Source organism: Thermobia domestica, chromosome 6 (assembly GCF_964235325.1).
Source record: "Thermobia domestica chromosome 6, izTheDome1.hap1.1, whole genome shotgun sequence".
In the NCBI taxonomy this organism is placed as follows: Eukaryota; Metazoa; Arthropoda; class Insecta; order Zygentoma; family Lepismatidae; genus Thermobia; species Thermobia domestica.
The window spans coordinates 97672089-97696865 of record NC_137459.1 but is presented as its reverse complement, the minus strand read 5'-3'; the positions used below and the strand labels follow the sequence as shown (position 1 = coordinate 97696865).

Here is a 24777-nt window from a genome sequence, read left to right as displayed (position 1 = left end):
TGTGCCTAATCGTCATGGAAATACTATAGATTGTGGGATACAATGTTGCTTAAGTGAGCCCTTCGAACGTATAACTTGAACTATCCAAAAAGGCGTCCGATGGATTTGTATTAAATTGACCTTTGCTTACGTCTATCGTTAATATGTTCTTCAGTCGAAAAACATATGTAATTATGAAATATTTTGATTATGGGTAAAACTCATTATTTACGGAATATTGACGAAGTTAATTTATGGCAGTTAACTGAAAATATTATTGAATTTATTCCTTATAGTTTAGTTACAATTTCCTTTTATAACTTTAATTTGAGGAATTATTAATTTGTACGGTTACATCCTCAAAGTGACGCCGCATTAAAGAGGATATACAAGTTTTGTGAGTTGTATGCCGGACCTTATTTATGCACTAAACAATTTAGTCCTAAAGTATTTGAACTTATGGATATAAAGACAGGTAAAACTTTAGGATTACGAAACATCGATGAAATTAAGTTGTGGAAACCTACTGAGAAGACTAGAAAACGGTGGTTGGACTTAGTTCGAACTTTAATTTCTTCTGAGGTCATGACACAAGCTAATATCGAGACCAATTAACAAGGGAATTCTTTCTTTAAAAGGAGAAAAATGAAGTGTTTTGTGAATATATAAATATGTAATTTAGTTCATTGTATTTGACGTTGTGTCATTTTGTCATTGCGTTTTCAATTGATATATCTTAGAATTATGTGTCTTATTTGATGTTAATGTACCATATCTTTTATAAATTCACCCATAATTACAAAAATGATAAAGAATTTGCTCATTAGGGGATTTGTTTCAACAGTGATTTCGTTTGAATTTGTTCTTTGTACATTTGTTGCAAAGTTTCTTTCTAAATTAATCATTGAAGATTTGTTGTATTTCATATTAAGAAATCATTTAAAAACTGTATTGTATTGTATATATATTTAAACTATGTTTATATTAGAATGATGGTACTTATACAGGGGCTGTTCAAAAAGTAAATGTCTTAAAGTTGTCATTCCAGGGTTCTTTCCTTTGTAATCAAACTACTACGGAAGTCCGCATTCGGGCCCCATTTACAACGATAACGTTGTATATTATAAAATTTACCTGTGCCAATTTACAAGAAAAAGAATCAGAGGCGAATTATGTGAGCAATTTGATATAATGAAAAGAAATATATGTAAATTATTTTCGATTGTCAATTTTTCGTATATAGTTGCGATGGTTACGATGTAAATGTAATGAAGAATAAGTCAAGATATACGGCTACGTATGTTTAATCATTAAAAACTAGTATCAAAATAATAATTTGTGTTTATCTTTATACTAAAAAGGAACCAGGTAATAATTAAATGCTATATCAAAATTGTTATAGCTAAATAGCGTGTATAAAAACAGAAATATATTTATGATCTTTAAGATGATTAACCTTACAAACACGTCAGAATCCCTAAACAGTATTTTCAGTGGAAAATGACATATTACATTGTAACAATGTAGGCCTAACTGGTCTTATGAGTAAACTTAACATGGACGATAATCTTGATGAATGGCGGCTATTCATAGACGCATCAAAACTATTCTTTAAATCTATTCTGCGTAAACTTCCACAAATTGCTGATACTAAAATCAGGTAAGAACCCGTATTGGCACTCAAATTCGCTAAGTCCTCAATGATTCTGAATTTGATGCAGTGTTAGAAAATGAGGAGAGGATTAGATTAGATTCTTTCCGAAGAGTGGTGACGAATGTTTTGGGAAACGAGCGGTCTCAGAATTATAAGGAAGTAGAGGTGCATCTAATACCTAGGGTGTAATGTATCACTAAAAATGTATACGTTGCACTCCCACAGATTTCTTCCCAGAAAATTGCGGAGCAGTCATTGATGAACATGGGAAACATTTCTACCAAGTTATATCTATGATGGAGAAATGATATCAGGGCTCCTGGAGCAACTCTGCTCTTGCCAATTGTTGTTGGACGGAAAATTCCCAATTTTATCCCCATGTCCCCTTTTCTCGTACAACATACACACACACATATTATCATGATACCATTTGAAAGTCTGTTTTAATCTGAAGAGAATGACGTATAAGTCATGATACTCAAATAAATAATACTGTTCGGATTCATTTGATTTTATAGTTATCTCACTTTTTCCTATATGAAATTTGGTATTGTCCAGCAGAACTGAGAAATATTTTTACCGTCACAAGTGTTGTAGGTATTACAATGAAACTTGGCACATGTATTACTTATAAACTACACTAGTTTTAAAGGTATATTATATTTGGGTGCCTTTAGTTGGGACCATGCCAGGGGGTGCTACATTTGAAAAAAGGGATTTTTGGACGGAAAATTTCCAATTTTACCTTAAATTTTCCTTTTCTTATACATCATGTACACTTGCGCATAGTACCCTTTGCAAGCGTGGTTTATTCTGAAGTGAATGACATATGAACCAAGATAATTGGATGAACAGAATTGAAGCAATAGCTACTTAAGTGAAAGAACAAATAGAAAATTCAAGAATCTAAGTGTCAACACTACATAACACACATTTCTATCGATTATACTTAAACTCAAACCAATTCATCATTTTTATTTTTATTTTCGTATTCAGCATCCTCATTTGCATAAGAAAATGTACTTTTCTTTTCTGAAGCATGAAAAAGTTAAAAATTTGTTCTCCAGTGTTCTATATCATTCTGATTAGAGGAAAGTTTAATAATCTTAGAAATTTGTGGTCAAATGTTGGTCTTCGTTATCAGAGAACGAAGTGGTGAAATCAGAGCGTTTTAAAACTTACAAAGTTGTTGTTTCAAATATCAAGAGGAGACGTTAGATATCGGGGAGCAGTTGCCTGAATACAACATTTCATGTATGCACTTTTTACCCACTCTTTTTGACTTTCCTTTAAATTCTTGTGACGAATTTGTTGTTAGTCCTGTATATGTGTAAATGAGAAATGTAATAGAATATTTTTCTTCATGTTAAAAGGCAAATTTTAATCTCTTAATGATTATCATTAAACACACAAAAAAAAAAATAATAGCATATTGGTATGGAACGTCCCTCTAATCAGAATGATTTGTCTGTGAAACTTAAAATTTGTATTATTTACATCCGAAATACAGAGGCTGTGATCCATTTCCATTCGAACAACGTGTTGACTGCGACACCTGTCAGATCAAGTTTCACAGAGCAACAAAACTGTACACACGTGTTTCAATCTCTCAGTTGTTGTGTAGCAGATCAAAGATGATATAGCGGGTAAAATGCCGCCGAAAAAATCTCTTTTGGGAAGAGTTATGGCTCTGTCCCATGCAAACGTTAGCATTTCATAGAACAGTGTCGAAACAGTAACTTTGGTAGGGCGGACTACTGTTCGTGTTGTTAATTGTTATGCACAACAGCCTTCTCCACAACCCACATCACCAAACGAAATTTCATCTAAAGAGGGCATCGATAAAATTCATAACATCTGTGCTAAAGAAGAACCAGATATTGCGACCTGTGAGAATCCATTATCATTGCGTGTTATAGCCATGCGATTACATGGGCCCAATGAACAGTGAATCGCGCAGTCCATCACAAATTGAGGCTGCAAACTGTCCACAAGACCAGTGGTATTTGTTGAGACCACGGCATATCGCAGAGTGAAAAGAACAATGTCAGAAGGCTATACGAACCACCTAGCTTGTGGCCGCTGGAAGTTTGTTGTGACAATGGACGAAGTCTAGATCTAACTAAGTGACTGTGGAAAATAACCTGTCACCTACAGAGTAGCTCATGAAAAAGACCTATGTAACTTTGTGCATCAGTGGAAAAAAATGGAAAGGTTTTATGGTTAAAGAAGCTCAAGGTTTGTAAGGTCGAAAATGTCAAAATCAATGCTTCTTATTACCAAGAACATGGCCTATCACTAGTTTAAACAGAGTAAACATCAGCATTCCATGGTGACATCACTTGTGTGGATCTGCACCAGGATAAAGCTTCAAGTCACATGGCAAGAGATCACTGACCTTCCATCGACGCAGGGCAGCTGCAACTGATACCATTCTATTTCGTTCGAAAATATTGCCATTAAGAGTCTAGATGCTAGTCCCATGGATTTAATGTGGTTTTGTACTTCTCAAACAACTTCCATCACATCGGGTTCGCGCAGTAAATGACCTCTGGAAAGCCTACAAATAGAAGTAGGAAAATATACCCTTGGTACAGATGCAACGAAGTTTGCTACAATGGAAACTGCAATGTCTTGCAATGGTCTATACCAATGACCATCACACTGAGCATGATCATTGATGGCAGAGTGGATTATCTTGGGTAAGCAACAAGTTCAATTTGTCGGATGGAAACGGATCAACCTCCGTATTAAAGAAATTGTATGAACAGAACATACTTGAGGTTGTTTATTAATATTTCTTTTGTTGTTTTTGCTGTCTTTTGAAAAAAAAAAAAAAAAAGTTACAGCACTATCCCAATATAATTAGTATATTCCAGATAATATTATTTCTGCAAATATGTTACCTATGTAGAATGAAAGCATCTGAAACGATCTATTAGTCAGTGGAATTGTGTCAGCCTATTGACAGTTATAGTTTCAGATGAGAGTGTAAATTTCGTCCATTTGGCGTAATAATCTCACGTAAAGAAGAGAGAGATACGGGTTATTTGTTGTTCTATATTTTGAATGCTAATTATTTGATGTTTTAGGACACAAGGTTTCGAGAAAACCAAGTCGCAAGCACAATTCAGAAAATTTCGAGAAAAATGGAATTGGTAACTCAGGATTCAACACGCTTCCCAGGCGATCACAGCAAGTCGCGGGAGATGCAGATCCAGGGGTAATAAGTGAAGGGGAAAGCGAAGACGATTTCACGGTAAGTTTATCTTTCGACTCTCAAATAAATGTAACTTTATTTGCATGGATCTTGAGAATTAATTCGAGATTCATCTAATGCATTATGTTACGCCTTTTACAGAGGCTATATCAAGAGGTATAAAGTCAAATTGTAGCTAAGAACTGACAAGCTGCTTGTAAATCCGTCCCAACAGATTGATTTTTATGATACGTTTCAAAAGTTACTTCTTACACAAATTTTACATATTTGTACCGTTTCTAAATATAGGTCATATTTACTTCAAATTCATAAATATATAGAATGCCAGATTATGTAAAATAACAGATGCGTAATAAGAATATTTTCCGGTAGGTAGTTTCATGTCAGATATCGCTTTTTAAACATCTATGTAAATTAGAAATTAACATTAATACCATTCCTTATATTATCAATCTTTTTAATTAATTAGTAAGCTGCTTTTCTTCTTAAGTTTGGTGTGTTCTGTTATCATTCTGTTATATTAAACTATAGTGAAGAATTGTATTATATAAACCAAGATGTTTTCTTTCTGTTTCCAGTTTGACGATCTGTCACACAAGAGCTCAGCTAGTTCTTTAGCAAATCAACAAAGCAATACTTCAGTACCAGGTTCTTTGGAAAACCTGGCGGGTGGTGAGTTCTTGCGAAGGAATTCAGGCACTTCATCATTAAAGACTCGAGCACTGGCTGCTGCAGAGAAAAGTAAAACAGTTGATGAGTGGGAAGAGAAACTCTGTGGAAAAGCGAAAGGTAAGGAAACTAAGATTGCATTCATTTATTTGCTTTGTATTTCTAATCCTGATAAAACCGGGGTCTTGGCGAGCACTTTGAAGAGACATAATAGTTGGTTAGATTACAGATTAGCTTCTTTGTCAGCCCCGAGGCTACATGAGATGTGGACCTCCGAACCACAGTAATGCGTTCATATTTCAAGGCTGTTGCACCGGGAAATGAACCCAGGACCCCGTGTACCAGATACAAGCGCTCTAGCCACTAGACCAGCGAAGAGGGGTAAAGAAACATTAGACTTTATAAGGTACCATTTCGACTTTCTGATAGAACTATGGAAAACTTAGAAGGTTGTTTACAGGGACAGTAAAGCTCGAACTAGGATTTGTCCGTAATAAATGTGACCTGTACCTTTACTTTGTCTTCCTTTATTTCATTGATTTTTTTCTTGGAATGAGAGCAATGTGTGTTTAATCGTAATGATTAGAAGATAATTATATTTTTAAATACTAAATGAATATACCCATTCTTCGCATGGGTCAGATAAAATGTGTGTGTAAACAAACTGAACAACGAAGAAAATATCAGCCATTTTCTACTACTTTTATATATCTCGGAAAACTCCCCCTTAGACCCCCTGGTCCGAATTAAAAAAAAAAAAAAAAAAACTCTGGCTCCCAGCCGATGGGGGCTGTATTTGGAAGTCAACGCCTATGGGAGTATAGCCATTCATCTCAGCGACAGCGAAAACTATAAATTTGACACTAATATCGGTCATTTTGGATTATTTTTACATGTCTCGATACCCCCACCCCCCTATTATTGCCTCCGTTCGTTAGCTGATGGAGGCTAAATTTCAAAATAAACGCGATCTTGAGTTTCACCATTGACCTCAGCGACCCCGAAAACTATGGATTTGACAGTAATAGGGCCATTTTGAATTATTTTTACATGGCTCGGCACCCCCCCCCCCCCTCCCCGGTGATCCTAGGCCCGCAGCCGAATGGGGTGAATGCGATCGGAGTTTCACCATCTAAGTGACCCAAAAACTATGGATTTGACACTAATATCGGTCATTTTGGATTATTTTTACCTGTCTCAGTAACGCCCCACAAGTGACCCCGGCCCATATGCAATGGTAGCTGAATTTGCAAATCATCGCTAATTGAAGTGTCACCATTGATCTCAGCGACCGCAAAAACTATGGATTTGACACTAATATTGGCCATTTTGGATTATTTTTACATGCCTCGGTATACCCCTGGTGACCCCCGGCCCGTAGCCGAATGGGGTGAATGCGATCGGAGTTTCACCACTGATCTCAGCGATTGCGAAAACTATGAATTCGACACTAATATCGGTCATTTTCTACTACTTTTACATGTCCCGGTAAACTACCCCCTTCCCTGGTTCGAATTTTGAAAAAAAAAGAAAAATCGTTTCGTCTTGGTCTGGGACCTGGACCAAGGTACCCGTGACCAACATTTGGTAACTCTTGGTCCAGTCGTCTGGTCCCCAGATCGCACACGGACAGACAAACATACAAACAAACTCTTTGTTTTATTTATATTAGAAGATAGATTAGATTAGATTAGTGTTTTCGTTGCTTTATTAAAGCTAGTAGTTTTGTCAGGAAAAAACTAAGAAATGTATTAATTTTCCTTACAGATGGATTCACTACAATACATGATATGCCCAAGAGATCGTGGGAAACATCAAAAGTGTTGCTAAGTAGTCAGCCCGAGGAAGAGGAACCGAAAGAAGAAACTTGTGTCACTAGTGAATCACCAGTTGTTACAGAAAATCACTTTCCAGTAATTAGTAATGCTCACGTTGAGTCTCCGAAGAAAAAAGATGACTCTGAAAACGGTGATACAGAGAGGAAAGATGATGAGAAAGAGAAATTGAAGTTGGCGAGGAGGTTCAGGAATTTTCGAAGAGGTAAAGTTCATTGTTGTTCTGTATGCTGTTTGCCTAATTTTTTTTTAACTTTATTGTAACTCAAGTGTTCAGTGGTTGAAAAGCATTTGTTTTGTTTCGTTACATTATTGTAGGTATTGCTCAACGAATAGTACGCAAGTTACGAGAATAGTAAACTAAAATAAACTTGTTAGTGCTTCAGCCTACAAGCTATAAGCGACCAAATGCTATGTACTTAGATGGGTAATACGTAGCCAAAGTATTGGCCCCCAGTGTAGTTTTTTTTTTTTTTTTTTCGCCTTTCTACGTTTGAGTTCACCTATTTAAATGGTCTCTAGAAGATAATTCGATCATACAAAATGCTCAGTAAGACAAAGCGCTAGCCAGTGGAAGGATCTTGATAGTCATACATCCTTGCATTTTCCCGTCTACTGGCTCTTAATTGTAGATTCACAAACAGATGCAACTGGGTTTTGATCACCAAGGAGTGGGAACGATTTATGGTTATTATTTTACACTTTGCAACATGAATTCGATCTTCATTTATAATAACTTCTTGTTTTCCCAGGATCAAAAGGCTACATAACGAAAACAAATCGGTCAAACCAGTTGAACGTGATGATGGTAACTTTTAGTCTTTTCTTTCAATAACCCATATGACTATATACACCCATGAGTTTTTCCGTGCAGGAGGTCTAATCTTGTACCAAAAATATTCAAGACTGATTACAGTGTTTGTATAATACTGTTAAATGCGAGTTTTAATCCTTCTCAGTCGCTTGTTTCCTTTGTTTTCCTCGCCGAAATAAATTCATATATATATGTATCGTATCATATTTGAATTTTGCCATCTTTGTGGTGGACAAACACCGTGTGCGTGGGTTTTCTCGGGGCTCTCCCGTTTCCTCCCACTTTCTTCATTCCACCATTTCATTCATTTCTCATAATCACCATCTCCTTTAGCCTAACCGGCATAACCGTGGGACGTAAAACTCAAAGATTTCATTTTTTTTTAATTTTTTTTTTTTTTTAATTTTGCCATATACACACACTGTCTCGTCACCCGAGCCAAAATAAATTTTCCATGGTTGAAGGTCTACCCTTATGACAACGCTTATAGCAACGAATCCAACTATGCACCGAGAAAGGTTAACAGCGAAAAGTTAAGTCATTGACATCATGTCTTGCTTAGTTCAATGCAGACACACAGGTTATTGCATTTACATTAGTAATCTATGTATCCTCACCCGATTGTGACTTTTACACTACTCTGTGGGTACTTACATATTAAATAAAACATTACATGTTTTATTTAAGCAATATCGTGGGATGCGATCGATTTATGACCGTGCTTTTTTTAAGTTATCATTGTCTTTCCTGTAGGACAGAACGGTCCTTCAATATAAATATTCCCTTGCTCAAAAGTAACCTTTCAGTTTTAGATGTATTATAGGTTCTCAATAATACAAACCAACCCACTACGGACTACACCATATTACTAGAGACTGGTAATAGAATTGACGACAAAGATATCTTGTGTGCTTCGACCTTACATTGCATCTTGAAATAAAGCACCTGAATCGTAGTTAGTAGATAGTAGTTACACCGCACTGGTTCAGAAGTATTCTTTTTGATAACCCCTCTTGCTTTTTATTGAAAGTGCAGAAAGAAAAGTAGTGTTTGGTTTAGAATTTTTGAAAAAGGAAGAAAATGAACTTAATTTGAGTATCATGTGGGTACAATATCAGTTAGGTAATGAACAATTATGGTAAAATTTACTTATGTCTATACCGTAAAAATGAAGATTCACTTCGAAGAGTGCATAATTCCAGTTCTCTGTTTTGTGACAGCGTTACGGATTCAGTAAAACTCGATACTAGACGCATTCAAAACCAGCTACCAGCTTAGATATTCTATAGGACAAAGTTGACCGTATATATACACAGCAGAAATTACTTTTTCTTTGCGTTGTTTTTATTTATCATTATTATTTGATATATAAAGAATGTTGATTTTAATTATTTCCTATCCACATAAAACAGAAAATAATAATTTCCTACACTGCCAAAAATCAATACAAGACTTAAAAGTTGCTACGCAAATTTGAATTTGTTTAGCAGTGTGAAAGCACAAAAAGCGAAACCTAAAATAACGCTAGTATATATATATTCATACTTATGGAGGCACTATACTGTGAATCTGGTAGAGCTTCCATCTCTGGTGCGAGGAGTCCCTGATTCGATCTCAGATCATTTGAGTGTAGTGGACAACATCGTCCTGTTTCCTACCACATTCTCATATCAGTTTTTTCGTAATCACTATTTTTCTTTTCATTTATTGCAACTTTCGTTGCTAGATGGTACGCATCTTTGGCATGGGGTACCCGGGTTCGATTCCCGGCGAAAGATCATGTTGTTCAGATCCCACGTGAAGCTGTAGATCCACGTCTTATATAGCTTCGCTGCTGAATGGGACGCTAAACTCAAATCCAATCCAATCTTTATCATTTATTAATTATTCTTCTCTTATAGCCTAAAAGATATAATTGTGGGATGTTGAAGATTTCATTTTCATATAGTCATACTCGACCTGTTAGAATTGTATTAGTACAGGTTAAAATGTCAACACTTTTCGAATAAATTACTCTGTTTATTAAGAAACTAGATCTGGTGTTCTTTTAAGACACAGTTGACTTACGAATATTGATTGGATTGGGTTTTAATGTCCCTTTCAGCACCATGACTGTGTGGGACGTAAACCCACAGCTTAATGTGGGATCTAAACCACGTAAGCTTCTTTCGAAAATCGATCCCAAATTTCCCACGCCGGAGATACGTACGCTAACCATAGAGCCACATATCGTATATTATTATATAAAAAATGGTGAAAGTTCTGAAATGTATAACTTGGACATGAGAAATAGTATATTAGTGTACATCCTTAAGCGTGTGAAATAGCTTTTTTTTCCTAGGACGTTTTATTGTTATTTGTTATTTATTGTTCCTTATAGGATCGAAACAAACAGAGCTACTTACTGAAAACAACAATTCAACTCTGGGCGCTCTTGTGCAAGCTAGTGCATCGTACGAAAGAATTATAATTGGAGGGGAAACAGATGGCATGCAGATTGGCAAAACGTCTGGTAAATTACCCGTAGAAGTAATTCAGAAATTTGAAGGCAAATCGAGAGAGGTGAGTACGAACCTTCAAAATGAACGTTTGCACTGCAACTCAACGTTTGAATTTGCACTGAACGTTTGTAATTGCTCAACGATGATGTGCTTGAGGTTTTTTAAGTAATGGAGATGTTTTGACTTTTCACATTTTCACTTTTACAGTTTACAGATTTACAAGACTGTAATTATACTGCATATTCATGACAATAAAGAACATACGTTGATTGTTGTTTTTGTGTTTGTGATCACGGTTTCATAGTTCAATTTGTATAAGCTTATGTCACATGATTATGCTGTATGAGCCTATGGGAATCGAACTCATGACATCTTGGCTTGTACCCATTTTTCTCGAGAACCCATTATAACTATTTAAATTACACATTTGTGAACTAAGTGCAGAGTATCGCAGAAAAACAGGAAAATTTCATTACGTAAAACACATGGATAAACAACAGAAAAAAATACATTTAATGATGGAAATACATGCCATTTACAATGACAGTAACTACAAATGTGCATCAAAATAATAAAAACATCTGAAAATAGTGCAGCTTACCAGATTATTATGAGGTTGGAGCTTTCGCGTTCGGAACAGCTCTGATACGGCTTCAAATAGTCATAGAGGTTGTGAAATGATAGCAAGTGAAATATTACAACATTCCGTGAGTAGTGTATCACTCAGTTCCGTGAGAGAAGATGGAGGCGTAAATGGCGCCGACTTTGTGTCTCCAAATTAGATTACAGATGCTCACTTATTTTCAGGTCCGAGGATTGGGCGGGTAGGAGATGTGCTCAACTTCGTCTCGATGTTCCTTAAGCCACTCCGCAACAGTTTCAGCTATGTCAATAGGTACATTATCATCCTGGAAAATGACATCATTGCCAGAAAACAATATCTAGACCATGGGAATCACATGGTCCCCTGAAATGAGGACATAATCACGGGGAGTAACGCGACTGATAAACGTTAGCACAGAACCCAGTGAAACCTAGGATATTGCGGCTCACAACTTCAGGGCCACCGCCATGTTTCACGGTTGGGCGTAGACCTGTGGTTTATACACTTCTTTAGACGTTCGCCATATATAAACATGGCCTGTGGTTTCAAATAAGGTGAGTTATGATTTGTCCGACCACATCGCACATTTCTAGTCATCGTCGGTCCATGTTCCATATTCTCGACACCATTGGTGTCGTGCTAAAGCGTTATAGTCACTTATCAGCGATTTCATCAGTGCAGTCCGACTCCCATATGTCCATGTCATGCAACTCGTGGCAGACTGTGATTGTCGACACAGGCTGTGGGAGGTGCTGCTTGAGTTCCTCCGCGACTTGCTCCGCAATCGGACCACAGTATTGAGTGACAATCCATTTTAATGTCCGGCAAGACTTATCACTGAGGATTTTCTTCCGCTCTCCTCTTCGCTTGTGTTTTTGACGTGAGTTTTATAGGTCATCACCTTGGACACTGTTTTTCGCGACAAACCCAACGCACTTGCCATTTTCATCACCCTCGCATCATATAACCGAGCGCCAACAATTTGGAATTGTTCTTTTTGGAAATCAGAGAGGTCGTCCATTTTACAATATCACCGTATGCTCAGTTCACTGCATATTGCCGTTCTACAGGGTGTTCAGAAAGTAACTATGCAGTGCATAACTTGCCGCATTTTATTTTCCGTAAACCACTTTAAACAATTGAAAGCAACTCGAAGCTAAACTTTAATGTCATGGAAGTTATAAGAGATGTTGGAAGTGATCCCCTTGCATTTGAAGACACAGTTGCACACGCTTTTGCATGTTCTTGAAAACGTTGTGCAGAACAGCGGGAGTGATGTTCCGAATGTGACGTGTCAGTGCAGCTTGGAGTTCGTGTATGATGTGCGGATTGCCTTCATAGGCCTTTCCGTTCACCGTACCCCATAGAAAGTAATCCGGTGGAGGCAAGTCGGATGAACGCGGAGGCCAGATCCTCGAGAGACGATACGGTCACCGAAGATGTCCTGTAAAAAGCTCCTCATCGCCTTGTGGGCGGTATGTGCAGTCGTCCCATCCTGTTGGAACCAGACATTCTCAATTTTGTCCTCATTCAGTTCACCTAGGAAGGGCCAGAATACAAGTGCAGTACCGTTCTGCATTTATGGTGTCCTGAAAGAAAATGGCCCTAGTGATGCGTTTACGAGTCACGGCGCACCAAACACCAACCTTTTGATCATGCAGTGGGGATACATGAAATTCATTCGGATTCTCCGTACTCCACACACGACTATTCTGGCTATTCACGTAACCGAAGAGGTGAAACCATGCATCATCCGTGAAAAACGTTTTGTCAAGAATCCCCTCACCATTGTCCTGCAAGAAGGACAGGAAGCAGTTGCAAAAGTTTACACGCTCCAGGCGATCAGTGTCTCTCAGTTCATGCACGACCGAAATTTTGTACGGATATATGGACAGTGACTTCCGGATAATCTTGTAAGCGGAACCCACGGACACGTGGGCCTGCTGAGCTAGTCGTTAACCGATTTCTTTGGACTGTGCAGCATCACGTCTTGCATCTCCGCCACCTTCTCTGCGGATGTGGCTGTGGATGGCCTACCTGATTTTAGAGCATTATGAACGCCTCCGGTCTTTTGAAACTTGGTGAAGAGGTTCCGTACAGCATTGCGGTTAGGCATCTTCACTCCTGGGAACTTTACTGCAAATGCAGCTTGCACTGCTGAGGTAAACTTTTCTCCATTGCGGAACACATGCTCCACAAGAAACACTCTTTGTTCAATCGTCAGCATATGACTTGGATCCCAATGATGCCACACAAGACGTTGGTCTTCAATCAGACCGGGCCTGTGAACAAATACAAATACCCGGCCAAATATGGTTCAAATATGTTAAACAATGGAAAATGTTGTATTACTAACTGACAATTATATCAGTCATCACTTAACACACCACAACATGGCACTGCATAGTTACTTTCTGAACACCCAGTACTTCTGCTGACGTAGTATAGAGTTTGCCCTAACATCACCACAATCAGCCCGGCGCTGCGTCGACGCCAGGCCGTTTTCAACCCAGATGTATGTGTGTTAGTAACTCCAGATATGTCACTTCCCTTCTTGAAGACCACATCGGAAAGGTATGCTCCGTCTGGGCGTACGGAAAGCTCTGTAATGCTTGTGTGATATCCCTATTGAAAGAAATGGCAGATACTGAGTTCAGAGAATTTCGGAGGCCATGGAATACCACTATTATGTGTAATAACCAGCCTTCCAGAGAACACAAGTTCGGCACCACTCCAATGTTCCATCATAGTTGAATGGGAAAACCTTCTCAATGATGTAGTATCATTCCCGAACAAATTCCGGTGCTACAGTGTTGCTTTTCCTAGATTCAAAATTTTCCGTTTTCTTGCACCACCTTGTAGTATATTTTATATAACGTACTGTAGTAAATGTACACACATCTATTATCAATCAAGTAATCAAATATCGTTAGATTAAAACACACCGAACAGCAAACATGCGCACATTCCACTATAATGATCATAAATTTAAATGGGAGAACTCAGCAAATTTTCATTAAAAGAGTCATTCAGAAGACAACCAAATATACTGTGGTTAAAATATCCAATCTATTTTATTTTATTTTAATTTTCTAACATGATGTTAGAATAATGTTGGGTAAAAGCATATTACAATTTTACTTGGGCAACTTAAGATTTAGTATTATCATCCCTTGATTAAATAAAGAGTATTGTTAGAAATAAATCTTAATTTCGTTTCTAATCTTCTTAGCTCTCAGGTCTTTTATTATGTCGACTTCTTCGCATTAAGAATATATCTTAAATAAAAATAAAATGTGACCAAAGTAACACTTACTGCAACAAATTTGTGTTAGTTTCTGTAATATGTCATTGCCTTAATCTCATATAAAAATGATATGCGTGATGAAGACAGTAATTGCCGGATCTGTAATGCAGATTAGTAATAATAACTGTTTGATCAGATTTTATTTTTAAGTTATATGTAGTTCCAGGGATAGAATTGGCAATATTTAGTTAGGGTATATCTACCATCCCTAACTGAGATGAGAAAAAAGAAAAATATGAAGAAGAAAAGGAATAACACTCTCCAGCTTCCGCATCTTCCAATGCTGACGAAGAAAAGGGATTTATTCCCCTTCTACTATTCTCAGTAATGGCTGTGAGACGGTATAAATACGGCCGGAAACCGTCCATCGATTGTCAGTCACTACGGCAACACCTCTGATCGCTGCTGCTTCGTTGCCCCTCGCAAATATGCCGATCGCTTAACGTAGCAACTCGCAGATAATGGCATTTCGCAGCCGACCACCACGGAAGAGTGATGACCTAATCCAGACACACTCTCAAATTTAAATCTCCCTCGTGTCTAAGCGGTTAGCGTACGCGCCTTTGGCGTGCGGGATCCGGGTTCGATTCCCGGCGGGAGCTCATGTGGTTCGGATTTCGCGTTAATCAGTAGGTCCACGTCTCATATAGCTTCGCTGCTGAAAGGAACGCTAAACTAAAAAACAAAAAAATAATAATCGCGATGGCTCAGTGGTAGAGCGTTCACCTCCGGTGCTTGGGGTCCCGGGCTCGATCCCAGCTCGCGCCGTGTGGACTTTGTGGTGGACAAACACCGTGCTCGTGGGTTTTCTCGGGGTTCTTCCGTTTCCTCCCACTTTCTTAATTCCACCATTTCATTCATTTCTCATAATCACCGTCTCCTTTAGCCTAACCGGCATAACCGTGGGACGTAAAACTTAAAGATTTCATTTCATTTTTCATTCTAATTTCCAAGAATAAGGAAATACAGGAAACTAATCTGTCTATTTCTCAGCAAACTCTGTTTTTGTTGATATACAGTTGCCATCGCTCCGTCCATTTTGTGTAGCATGTGGCATAGTCATCTTTGGAGGTATGTTTCAGATATTGGAAAATAGCACTTCCCAGGAATGACCTACTGTCAAAATGACGTCCACGAAGAGAATCCTTAAGGTTTGAGAACAATCTGACTAAATATGTTGAGTAGGGTGGATGTGGTAGAAATTCAATACCGTGGTCAGCCAAGAATGAGGTCACAACACTAGCACAGTGCGGTGGTGCATTGCCCATATGGAAGATAAAACTGCCATTTGCGGTCGTTTCTCAGTCAATTTCACCAAAAATTCTGTATCCAAAAGTGTACGAAAATACTTGCCCGTAATTGTATGACCTTTCGGAACAGGATGGGACAATATTATTCTTTGGAAATCCCGGAAAATAACGTACAGCACCTTCTTATTAGATGCCATCTGACGAAATTTTTTGAGGTGGTGGCAAATTTATGTTCCCACTGCATCAACTACCCTTTTATCTCTGAGTGGAATCTGTGATTCATCCATTGCCACAATACTTTGGAAAAAATTGCGTCCCTCACTTCTGAAGCATGTTAAATTTGCAACACTTGATCGAGTCCTTGCCCCTTTTTGATCGTCATTCGCGGAACCCAGCGTGAAGAAACTTTCCTTAAGCCCAGTTCATTTGTAATTATACGTTCTACTGATCCCATTGTTAGCCCCAGTGTATCACAAATCTCCTGCATGGTGATACGCCTGTCTTCCATGATGAAATTTTCAACATGGGCAATGTTATCGTCAGTTGATGCTGTTATTATACGTCCAGATCTTTGCTCATCTTTCATGGCCGCGGTGGCTCAGTGGTAGAGCGTTCACCTCTGGTGCATGGGGTCCTTGGTTCGATCCCGCTCGCGCCAAATGAGCTTACAGGTGGACAAACACGGTGTACGTTGGTTTTCTCGAGATTCTCCTGTTTCCTCCCACTTTCTTCATTCCACCATTTCATTCATTTCTCAACATCACAGCCTCCTTTAGCCTAGCCGGCATAACCGTTGGGCGTAAACCTTACAGATTTCATTTTTCTGCTCTTTTTTCACACTTGTTCGCCCTGCTTTGAACTCTCGCACCCAGTTCCTGTTTCCTGCAAGACCACCGTCACCACAAACATACTCGAATTGGCGATGAATATCGGCTGCACAGTGTCCAGCTGCGGTGAGGAAGTGTTAAAATTACCCGTTGCACTTCAACCGAAAATTCCATGTCCTCGAACAATATCAGAAACACGTATTACTCATTCATGCACTTTGGGGTCAACTGGTGCCACGTAGTAAACAAAACCTGCACTGCTTAGAGACGAAGGTTGAAGATCTCCCACAGCGCATTTACTTTCCTGAAATACCTCCCCCCCCCCAAAAAAAAAGGGGGGGGATTTTAGAACAACGGCACGTATTTTTGGTGTACACCTCGTATTATGATAGTGAATGATAGTTGAGGCTATTTAGTTTCACTTCGTGCCATAATTCGTATTATTTCCATCGCTTCCTCCCTAAAATTTAGAATTGAATATATAGTTCTAAGTATTCAGTCGGTAACAATGGGCTATGTTCACATATTCAAATGGAACATTACATTGTATGTTTCTACATCATGTATTTAATCACCCGTGTACAAGCACGTTACCTTTTGACGTAATATTTAACTTCAAATCATGACTTCTTTCTGGGTGCTTAAATTTCTGTAATCGTCATTACATTTATGGAATTATTTATTTCACTTGCAGTTAATAATAGAATTTAAAAAAAAAAATCATAAGTTTCTCGTAGAAATTCTTCAGATTTAATGAACAAAGTTTGAACATTTTAAAATTACTAACTTTTTTTCATTGTTGTTCCAGGACTTGATCGAGATGATTCACAATTTACAACTGACAGTGGAACATCAAAATCTAAGAATGAAAGACCTAGAAGACTATTTAGACAATTTGCTAGTGCGAGTTATGGAGACAACGCCACGAATTCTTCAGAATCCGTATGTCACGTGCAAAGCATCAGCCACTATAAGGTTAGAAAAGGAATTTCAAAATAATTCACGTAAATCTTCATATACCAGTGAAAGAGAGTGCTCTATATTCTAAAAGTATAGCTGGGGGAATCATTGAAGACATAAGGTACAGCAAGTAACGTAAGAGCAGTTTTTGAGCACTTGGCACAATTTCACGGTGACGTTTGAAACACTTCTTTCACTGTCTGATCTTGCAAGTATTTGCACAAGACGCTTCTGTTTTATACTGTCGTTCCTGGTCGCAGTTAGAGTACTGTTTTAGAGAGTAACTATTTTAATTCTAAACAAATCAGTAGAGAACAAAAAAGAAGATAGATAGAAGTATGAGGTTATGGGTGTGAATATAATCCCGTTTGGTTCTATTTCTTATCTATTTGTACATTTCTCGAAATTAGTTCCCAAGGCCCTCTAAAGATATAAAAGTGTGTATCAATTTAGGGAAAGAAATCACGTTAAGTAAATATTTTGAACATGTATCTGAACTGAAGAAAGTTGGTAGGAGTTTCTTCTGATAGTTGTAAGCAAAATTATAAAAATATAGTATGTTAGCTCCCCAGATATTCCATAAACATCACTCGTAGACTTTTCTTATTAATAGATAAAAATAGCGTTTACTTTGCTAAGAAATGCAGAGTTTTAGAATTAACTGCCTTGGAGAACTGTTTTCTGTAATTATATATTGCGGCTATATATAGATAAACATTAAATGAGTTACGTTGGACCAGTCATGACAAATAATTACTACTTCAGTAAGATAAATTTATTTATCCAGTGGAGATCGTAGCACAGATGGTAAGTATAGTCAGTTTTTCCTTGTAACAGAAGAATGCACTAGGCCAAAAAATGCCCCATATCACCAAAATACTATATACTGTTATAAGTACATTTGTGTACAATTTCTTCGCTTTTTTAGTGTGCGTACATAACCATCTACGTTGATTATATTTATTCCTCCTGGTCTCCTGTTTGTTTAATTTTAACTTTTCAGTTTCTTATTATTTTCGTGTTATATCGCTCCTTTTGTCGTTTGAGATAACGAAAATAAAACAAAAAAATATTTGTGTGTAAAGTTACAAGGATACTGAAAAATGTTCAATAAATGTATTATCGCATCGGACATTTGCATTCAGCAAGTTCCTTGTGAGCCATTACCGCTAGTGACATGCTTTTCTTAATTGCTGAACTTCTCATGAATGTCTGCGTAAGCTTGTTAGAAGTGAGTCACAGAAAATTGGAAAACAATGTTTCCTTGTTCCTCTCCGTATCAAACAGGGATTTGTAGTATCCTAGGCTAAATATTGTTTGTTAGTCATTGTCAACCAGTGGAAAAAAAAAAAAATTGAGATAATTTAACAGGAGAATCTGCCAGATTTTTGTATGCCCTATAAAGCATTAACAACGACCTGCCAGTATTAGTTGACAGCTTGTATTGAACTGACAAAACATGTAATGGATCTAGCTGGCCACTTCTGATATTTAGCCGTGGTTACACTTCTCCTTTGTAAAGAATTCAGTCCAAGTGAGTTTTATTTTCGTGAAACCTTCATGTGTTAAATTTTCCGTGAAGATGAGAAAATTACCTACTTGAAAGCACGCATGATATTTTGACGATATAACTCGACATAACTGCTTCTTAGTTTCTGAAATGTTTACGTAAGTAATATTTCTCTGACTACTTTATCACGGTAGTAATCTTTAACACGTTTAACAAAATGGTTCATACCTTGTTGACTTTAATTTGAATAATACGCTGCCAAAGACTGTGTTAAAAACATGTTATTGTGTGAATTTTGTTGTTTTAAGCTAATTTACCTTTCAGAAGCAGAGCAAAATTTGAGTCAATTTAGAAGTTAATCGGATAAGAGATAAAAATTGATCTTATTCTTTGATATCTCATGTGACAGACTCACCAAACTTATAGATATGCTATGACGAGCTGAATTTCACCTTCGCACGTGGAGAATAGGTTTATTCGAATGATTCGAACCCCTCAGCCCCTTAGGATACATATTTCAATGAAACTAATGAAAAAAATCTGTAGTCTCCCCCCTTTCAATCTTTATGCCAATTGGGGCTGAACTTAAACGAAATCAGGAGCGCCGTTGTTCATTTCAGAGACCCCAAAAGATATGGATTAAAAACTAATATCGGTCGTTTTTGATTACTTTTACAGGTAACACTGTTTCCACCCCTAACTCCTCATCCCCATGTCAATGGTCGATCAGTTTCGACTTAAACGGCATCGGCAGAGTCACTATTCATCTCAGCGACCCGGAATATTCATCTCAAAGCTATAAAGTTAATAGCTGAAATGCCCGTTCTTCGGACGGGGAGAATAGGTTTATGTTAAATATTTGAACTTCTTTCCCTCCATTTCATACACATATTAATGAAAGTATTATAATAACTCATATGATACGTCTTTTCATAAATTTTGAACTTTCCTATTCCTTTAGGGATTGCCCCTTAATCAGTGTGACATGATAGAAAACTTTAGGCAGAAATTAACTATTTTCCAACATTCATTTAAAATAGGTTAGCCGTTTTCCGAGATGCGATCACAAACAACAGACAACGTCTATTTCAAAAACTAAGAAATTGCTCCTCCTCTCCCTTAAAACAGGAATTTTGGAAAAGGGTAGATCACTTTCCCCTTATTCGTTGTAAGGAGTTTATAAACAGATTTTCATCTTCCTAACTGAGGGCTCATGAGATACTCTATTTTTCTCATTAATTTTGAAAGAGCTCCCTCGTGGCTAAGCGGTTAGCATACGCGCCTCTGGGGTGGGAGACCCAGGTTCGATTCCCGGTGGGAGCTCATGTGGTTCGGATTCCACGTTAAATAGGTCCCGTCTCATGTAGCCTGGCTGCTGAAATTGACAAACTCAAAATCAACTCAACTCATTAATTTTAAATCCCACACTCCTTTTGGATACGCCCTTGATCAAAGTGGTGATGAAACCTAGCTCAGGGTAGATAGTAAATATGTTCCAAAATTTATTTCAAAGTTTTCAGCCATTTTCCTGTGATGCGATCACAAACAACATCGCTTTCAATGCAGAGGGGAAAAAATAGAAAATGCCTCTTTCTACTTAAAATGGGACTTTCTAGTTTATATACCTATTTTCACACTCCAACTTAAGCGAATCCTCACATTGAGCATTTCCTGAATAAAGAAAGGAAATTTGTATGCTTTAGAATTGATTCCAGTTTTCGCTCTTGAGAGCGGAATTTTCGAACACGCCGAAATATATTTTACCTTATTTAGTTTATTACACCGAATTTCACATGTTCAACCTAAGCGAATCCTCAGATTGGACACACTTCAATGAAGAAAGGAAAATTTTGATGTTACAGAATCGACTCCAGTTTTCCCTCGGAGGCACGGTGGCTCAGTGGTAGAGCGTTCACCTCTGGTGCACGGGGTCTCTGATTCGTTCCCAGCTTGCACCAAGTGGGCTTTGTGGTGGACAAACATCGTGTTCCTGGGTTTTTTCGGGGTTCTTCCGTTTCCTCCCACTTCATTCATTCCACCATTTCATTCATTTCTCATCACCATCTCCTTTAGCCTAACCGGCATAACCGTGGGACGTAAAACTGCAAGATTTCTTTTCCCACTTGGGAGCAGAATATTCGAGAACTGAAATATGTTCCCAATTTTTTTTTATAATTTATATACCCCGAATTTCTTATATCCAACTTAAGTGAATTCCCATATTTCGACATCTTGGTAATAAATAAAGGGAAATTTCAATACAATAGAAATTGACTCTTTCCCGTCCCCCCTTCCTCTAAGGCGCAGAACATTCGAAAACTCTGAAAACTCCCTTCATCTTAGTGAAGAGTTTATAAACCGAATTTCACATTTTAAAATTAAACGATTTCAGACATTTGACACCTTGTGAATAAATAAAGGGAAATTTCAATATGGAACAAATTGTTCCCCTTTCTCCTCGTAAGAGTGAAATTTTTAGAAAATGCTGAAACACGTATTCTTATATTTTTATTTAAGAGTTTGTATGTCAAATTTTACATCTTCAACTTAAATTAATCGTTACAATGGGCACTTTTTCAATAAAGAAAGAGAAATTTGTACATTATAGAAATGACCCAACTTTTACCCCTTAGAAGCGAAATTTTCGAAAACGTTGAAACACACATTCCCTTATTCTAACATTTTGCACTTCGTGAATAAATAAAAGTAAATTTCAGTATGGTTGAAATTTTTATTTTTTGTTTTTATTTTATTTATTTTTTCCTTAGAATCGAAGTTCACAGAGATGCAGAAATACGTGTTTCTTTATATTTAATTAAAAGTCTATATACCGGACTCCAGATCTTCAACTTAAGCGAGAAAGCAAACTCTCACACTCGGCACTTGCTTATTAAGCGAAGGAAGATTTAATTATTTTATAAATGTCTCCCTTTCTCCCTTTGGAGCGAAATTTTCGAAAACACAGAAACACGTGCTCCTTATTTTTAATGAAGAGTTTGTAAACCGAATGCCACATCTTCAACTTAAGCGAATCCCCGCATTTGGCATCTTGTGAATAAATAAAGGGAAATTTCAATAATAAAGAAATTGTTCCATTTACCCCCTTAGGAGCAAAATGTTTGAAAACTCTGAAACACGTATTCTCTTACTTTTATTTAAGAGTTTATATACTGAATTTCACATCTTCAACTTTAATGAATCCTCGGATTAAATGATGGGAAATTGGAGTAGTTTATAAATGCTCTTCTTTCCTCCCTTTGGAGCGGAATTTTTGAAAACTCTGGAACACATTTTCTTTTATTTTCAATAAAGAGTTCATATGCCTAGTTTCATCTGTATAAAGTCAGGGACTCGTGGGACACACTATTCTTGGGTGTAATTTTGAACCCACCTTTACCCCCTCCCCCCTTTAGAATGGATATTGTGAAAAAAAAAATCTTCCTTATCCCTTACCTTCGTGATAAAAAGAGTATTCTCTTGTAATTTCACACTTAAACATATGTGCTATTTCACCAAACACCCTCGATGCTATCCGCTTCTCACGTGGACTCACAAACGCCAACAACTCGCTTAGAGCAACGAGCATGTGAAATGAACAATAGAAAAATAAAAAATCTGCTGGTTTGGTGAGTTATGATTTTTATTCCACTCTATAGATAAGATGAGCATGTTTGACAGAAAGCCTGTACAGTACACTCATTTTAGTATTTTTTAAAGCAAAAGTTGACAAAATTAGAAAACATGTTTCTCTTCACAAAATTGTTCGTATAGTAATGTATGAAATATTAAAAGTCTTTTTAAATCCGACTTGTCCATTAGCCGCCATCTTGATAAAATAGCGGCGAAATGACGTCACACGCGGTTGCTTTTTATCTCCTAAAAATTGACCGCAGTTGAAAAAGTCAAAGGCAGAAATTGAAAAGCATAATATTATGTACAATGCCATGTATTCCGCTTTTCGGTATGCTTTCGTACAAACCGATTAGTAGATAAAGAATTAATATTAAAATGGTTTCTGTTGCAAGAAACAGTAGTTGAATGCTTTGATTCATATTTTTCGTTAAATATGGACGAATGTGACTGTTATTGAAGCGGAGTTACGCACTTATAATTATTGAAGCTCATTTGTTGAAGTTGAGAGGACGGGAAACTGGGAGCTGCATTTGAAGTGTGTTTAGGAAATGCTGCATTTTTACATGGCAATGAGCACCTGGCATATTCAAAATATAGTCATAAATTATATTTACAAAACATGCACAATTTGCGAGACGATATGAACACTGGCTATGTTCAGTTTGTACAGAAATATTAACTTTACGATTAGGCGAACAGATAAGCTATAGTCTTGAACATGAAGCGACATGCGTATCAGACATTTATTAATGTGGAGCATGAAGACTGAAGGTAGTGGTCTCACTCAGCGACGACGGATCGCGGAAACTGTTATTTCAAAGTGGCTTCATAAAACTCCAGCGCTATGCGAGGCAGTAGAAAACTTCGAAGTCTCGTAGCATTATATTGTCCACCAGTTACTAACACACGTGGCTGCGGAAAGCAAAGATTTCAGGACGTGTTTTAGGCTCATCTATTATTTGCTTCCCGCAAAGAATTGGTTTCTTTATCAACTGGGGGTAGTGACAATGCGGTTAATTGTCACAACGCTTGTGAAATAGATAAAGCTTCAATGGTTATATTGATTGGAAATAATTTTGAGGAAGTCAAATTATCTTCAAAAATTAAATTGACTCCTTTAGGTCCTATTAGCTCTGAAGTGAAATTAGATCACACCTAACACCTATAGAACACAATCAGATCTCTTTTATCAAAGAATTTTAAGTACATTTTCCTGGGATGATGAATTGGGAGAGTATTTTAGGTATGAGTTACCGCCTATTCCGCAGACTTTTTGACGAATCGAAAATGAGAAAAATGCTACAAAATTATCAATTTATTTCGTCTTCGACGAAATGAGTCAGGATCTTCCGAATATGATAGGAAGCTTCTTCGTAGTCGATTTTGGGTTTCTGCTCCATAGAGTAATTTTGCCTCGTCAGGGAACTTATTGTGATGTGCTTGATACCTACATTTCTTACGTCAAAGTCAACTACGGCAAGAACTGCACCATTGTATTTGACGGGTATGAAGTAGGTAATGTACATATATTAAACAAAACAAAACAAAACAAAAATAAAAAAAAAGCAGAATGACAATGCTGGCCATCTCCCAATATCATTTTTGGTGAACCCAATCCTTTGACTACAAAACAAGAAATGTTCCTATCAAGTGAAAACAATAACTCTCTTTTAGTCTCCTTAATATCAGGAAGATTAAAGCAAAATTCAATTACTACCCTCCATGCATCCGATAAAGCAGATTATCTAATCGTTAACACACCGGTGTAAAACTAATGGTTGTGATCATAGTTGGAGAGAACATAGATTTAATGGCCCTAACGATTGCAGTGACACTAGGAAAGAGAGAGAGAGAGGGGAAAAACTTCGTGTTGAAGCCTGGTAAAGAGAAAGAACGAAGTTATCTAGTCTTGCTTTAAAAAAAAAAAAAAAAAGTGCTGAAAAGAAAATCTTTATCCTACCCTTCGTACAAAAGTATCAATGTTTACCACCAAAAACGCTACTGAGGGCGAAAT

At 37.3% G+C, this 24777-nt stretch overlaps 1 protein-coding gene across 2 annotated transcripts in view; it reads left to right on the top strand.

The window, feature by feature from the left end:
• Rip11 (Rab11 interacting protein) overlaps positions 1 to 24777 on the top strand; it is a 90506-nt gene that overhangs the window by 53454 nt on the left and 12275 nt on the right. For both annotated transcript variants that reach the window (XM_081761866.1, XM_081761867.1), the window contains exons 7-11: positions 4726 to 4892; positions 5432 to 5642; positions 7290 to 7562; positions 10552 to 10733; positions 17469 to 17635. In XM_081761866.1, coding sequence (XP_081617992.1) covers positions 4726 to 4892; positions 5432 to 5642; positions 7290 to 7562; positions 10552 to 10733; positions 17469 to 17635 — 1000 coding nt within the window. The remainder of the gene's footprint in view (positions 1 to 4725; positions 4893 to 5431; positions 5643 to 7289; positions 7563 to 10551; positions 10734 to 17468; positions 17636 to 24777) is intronic.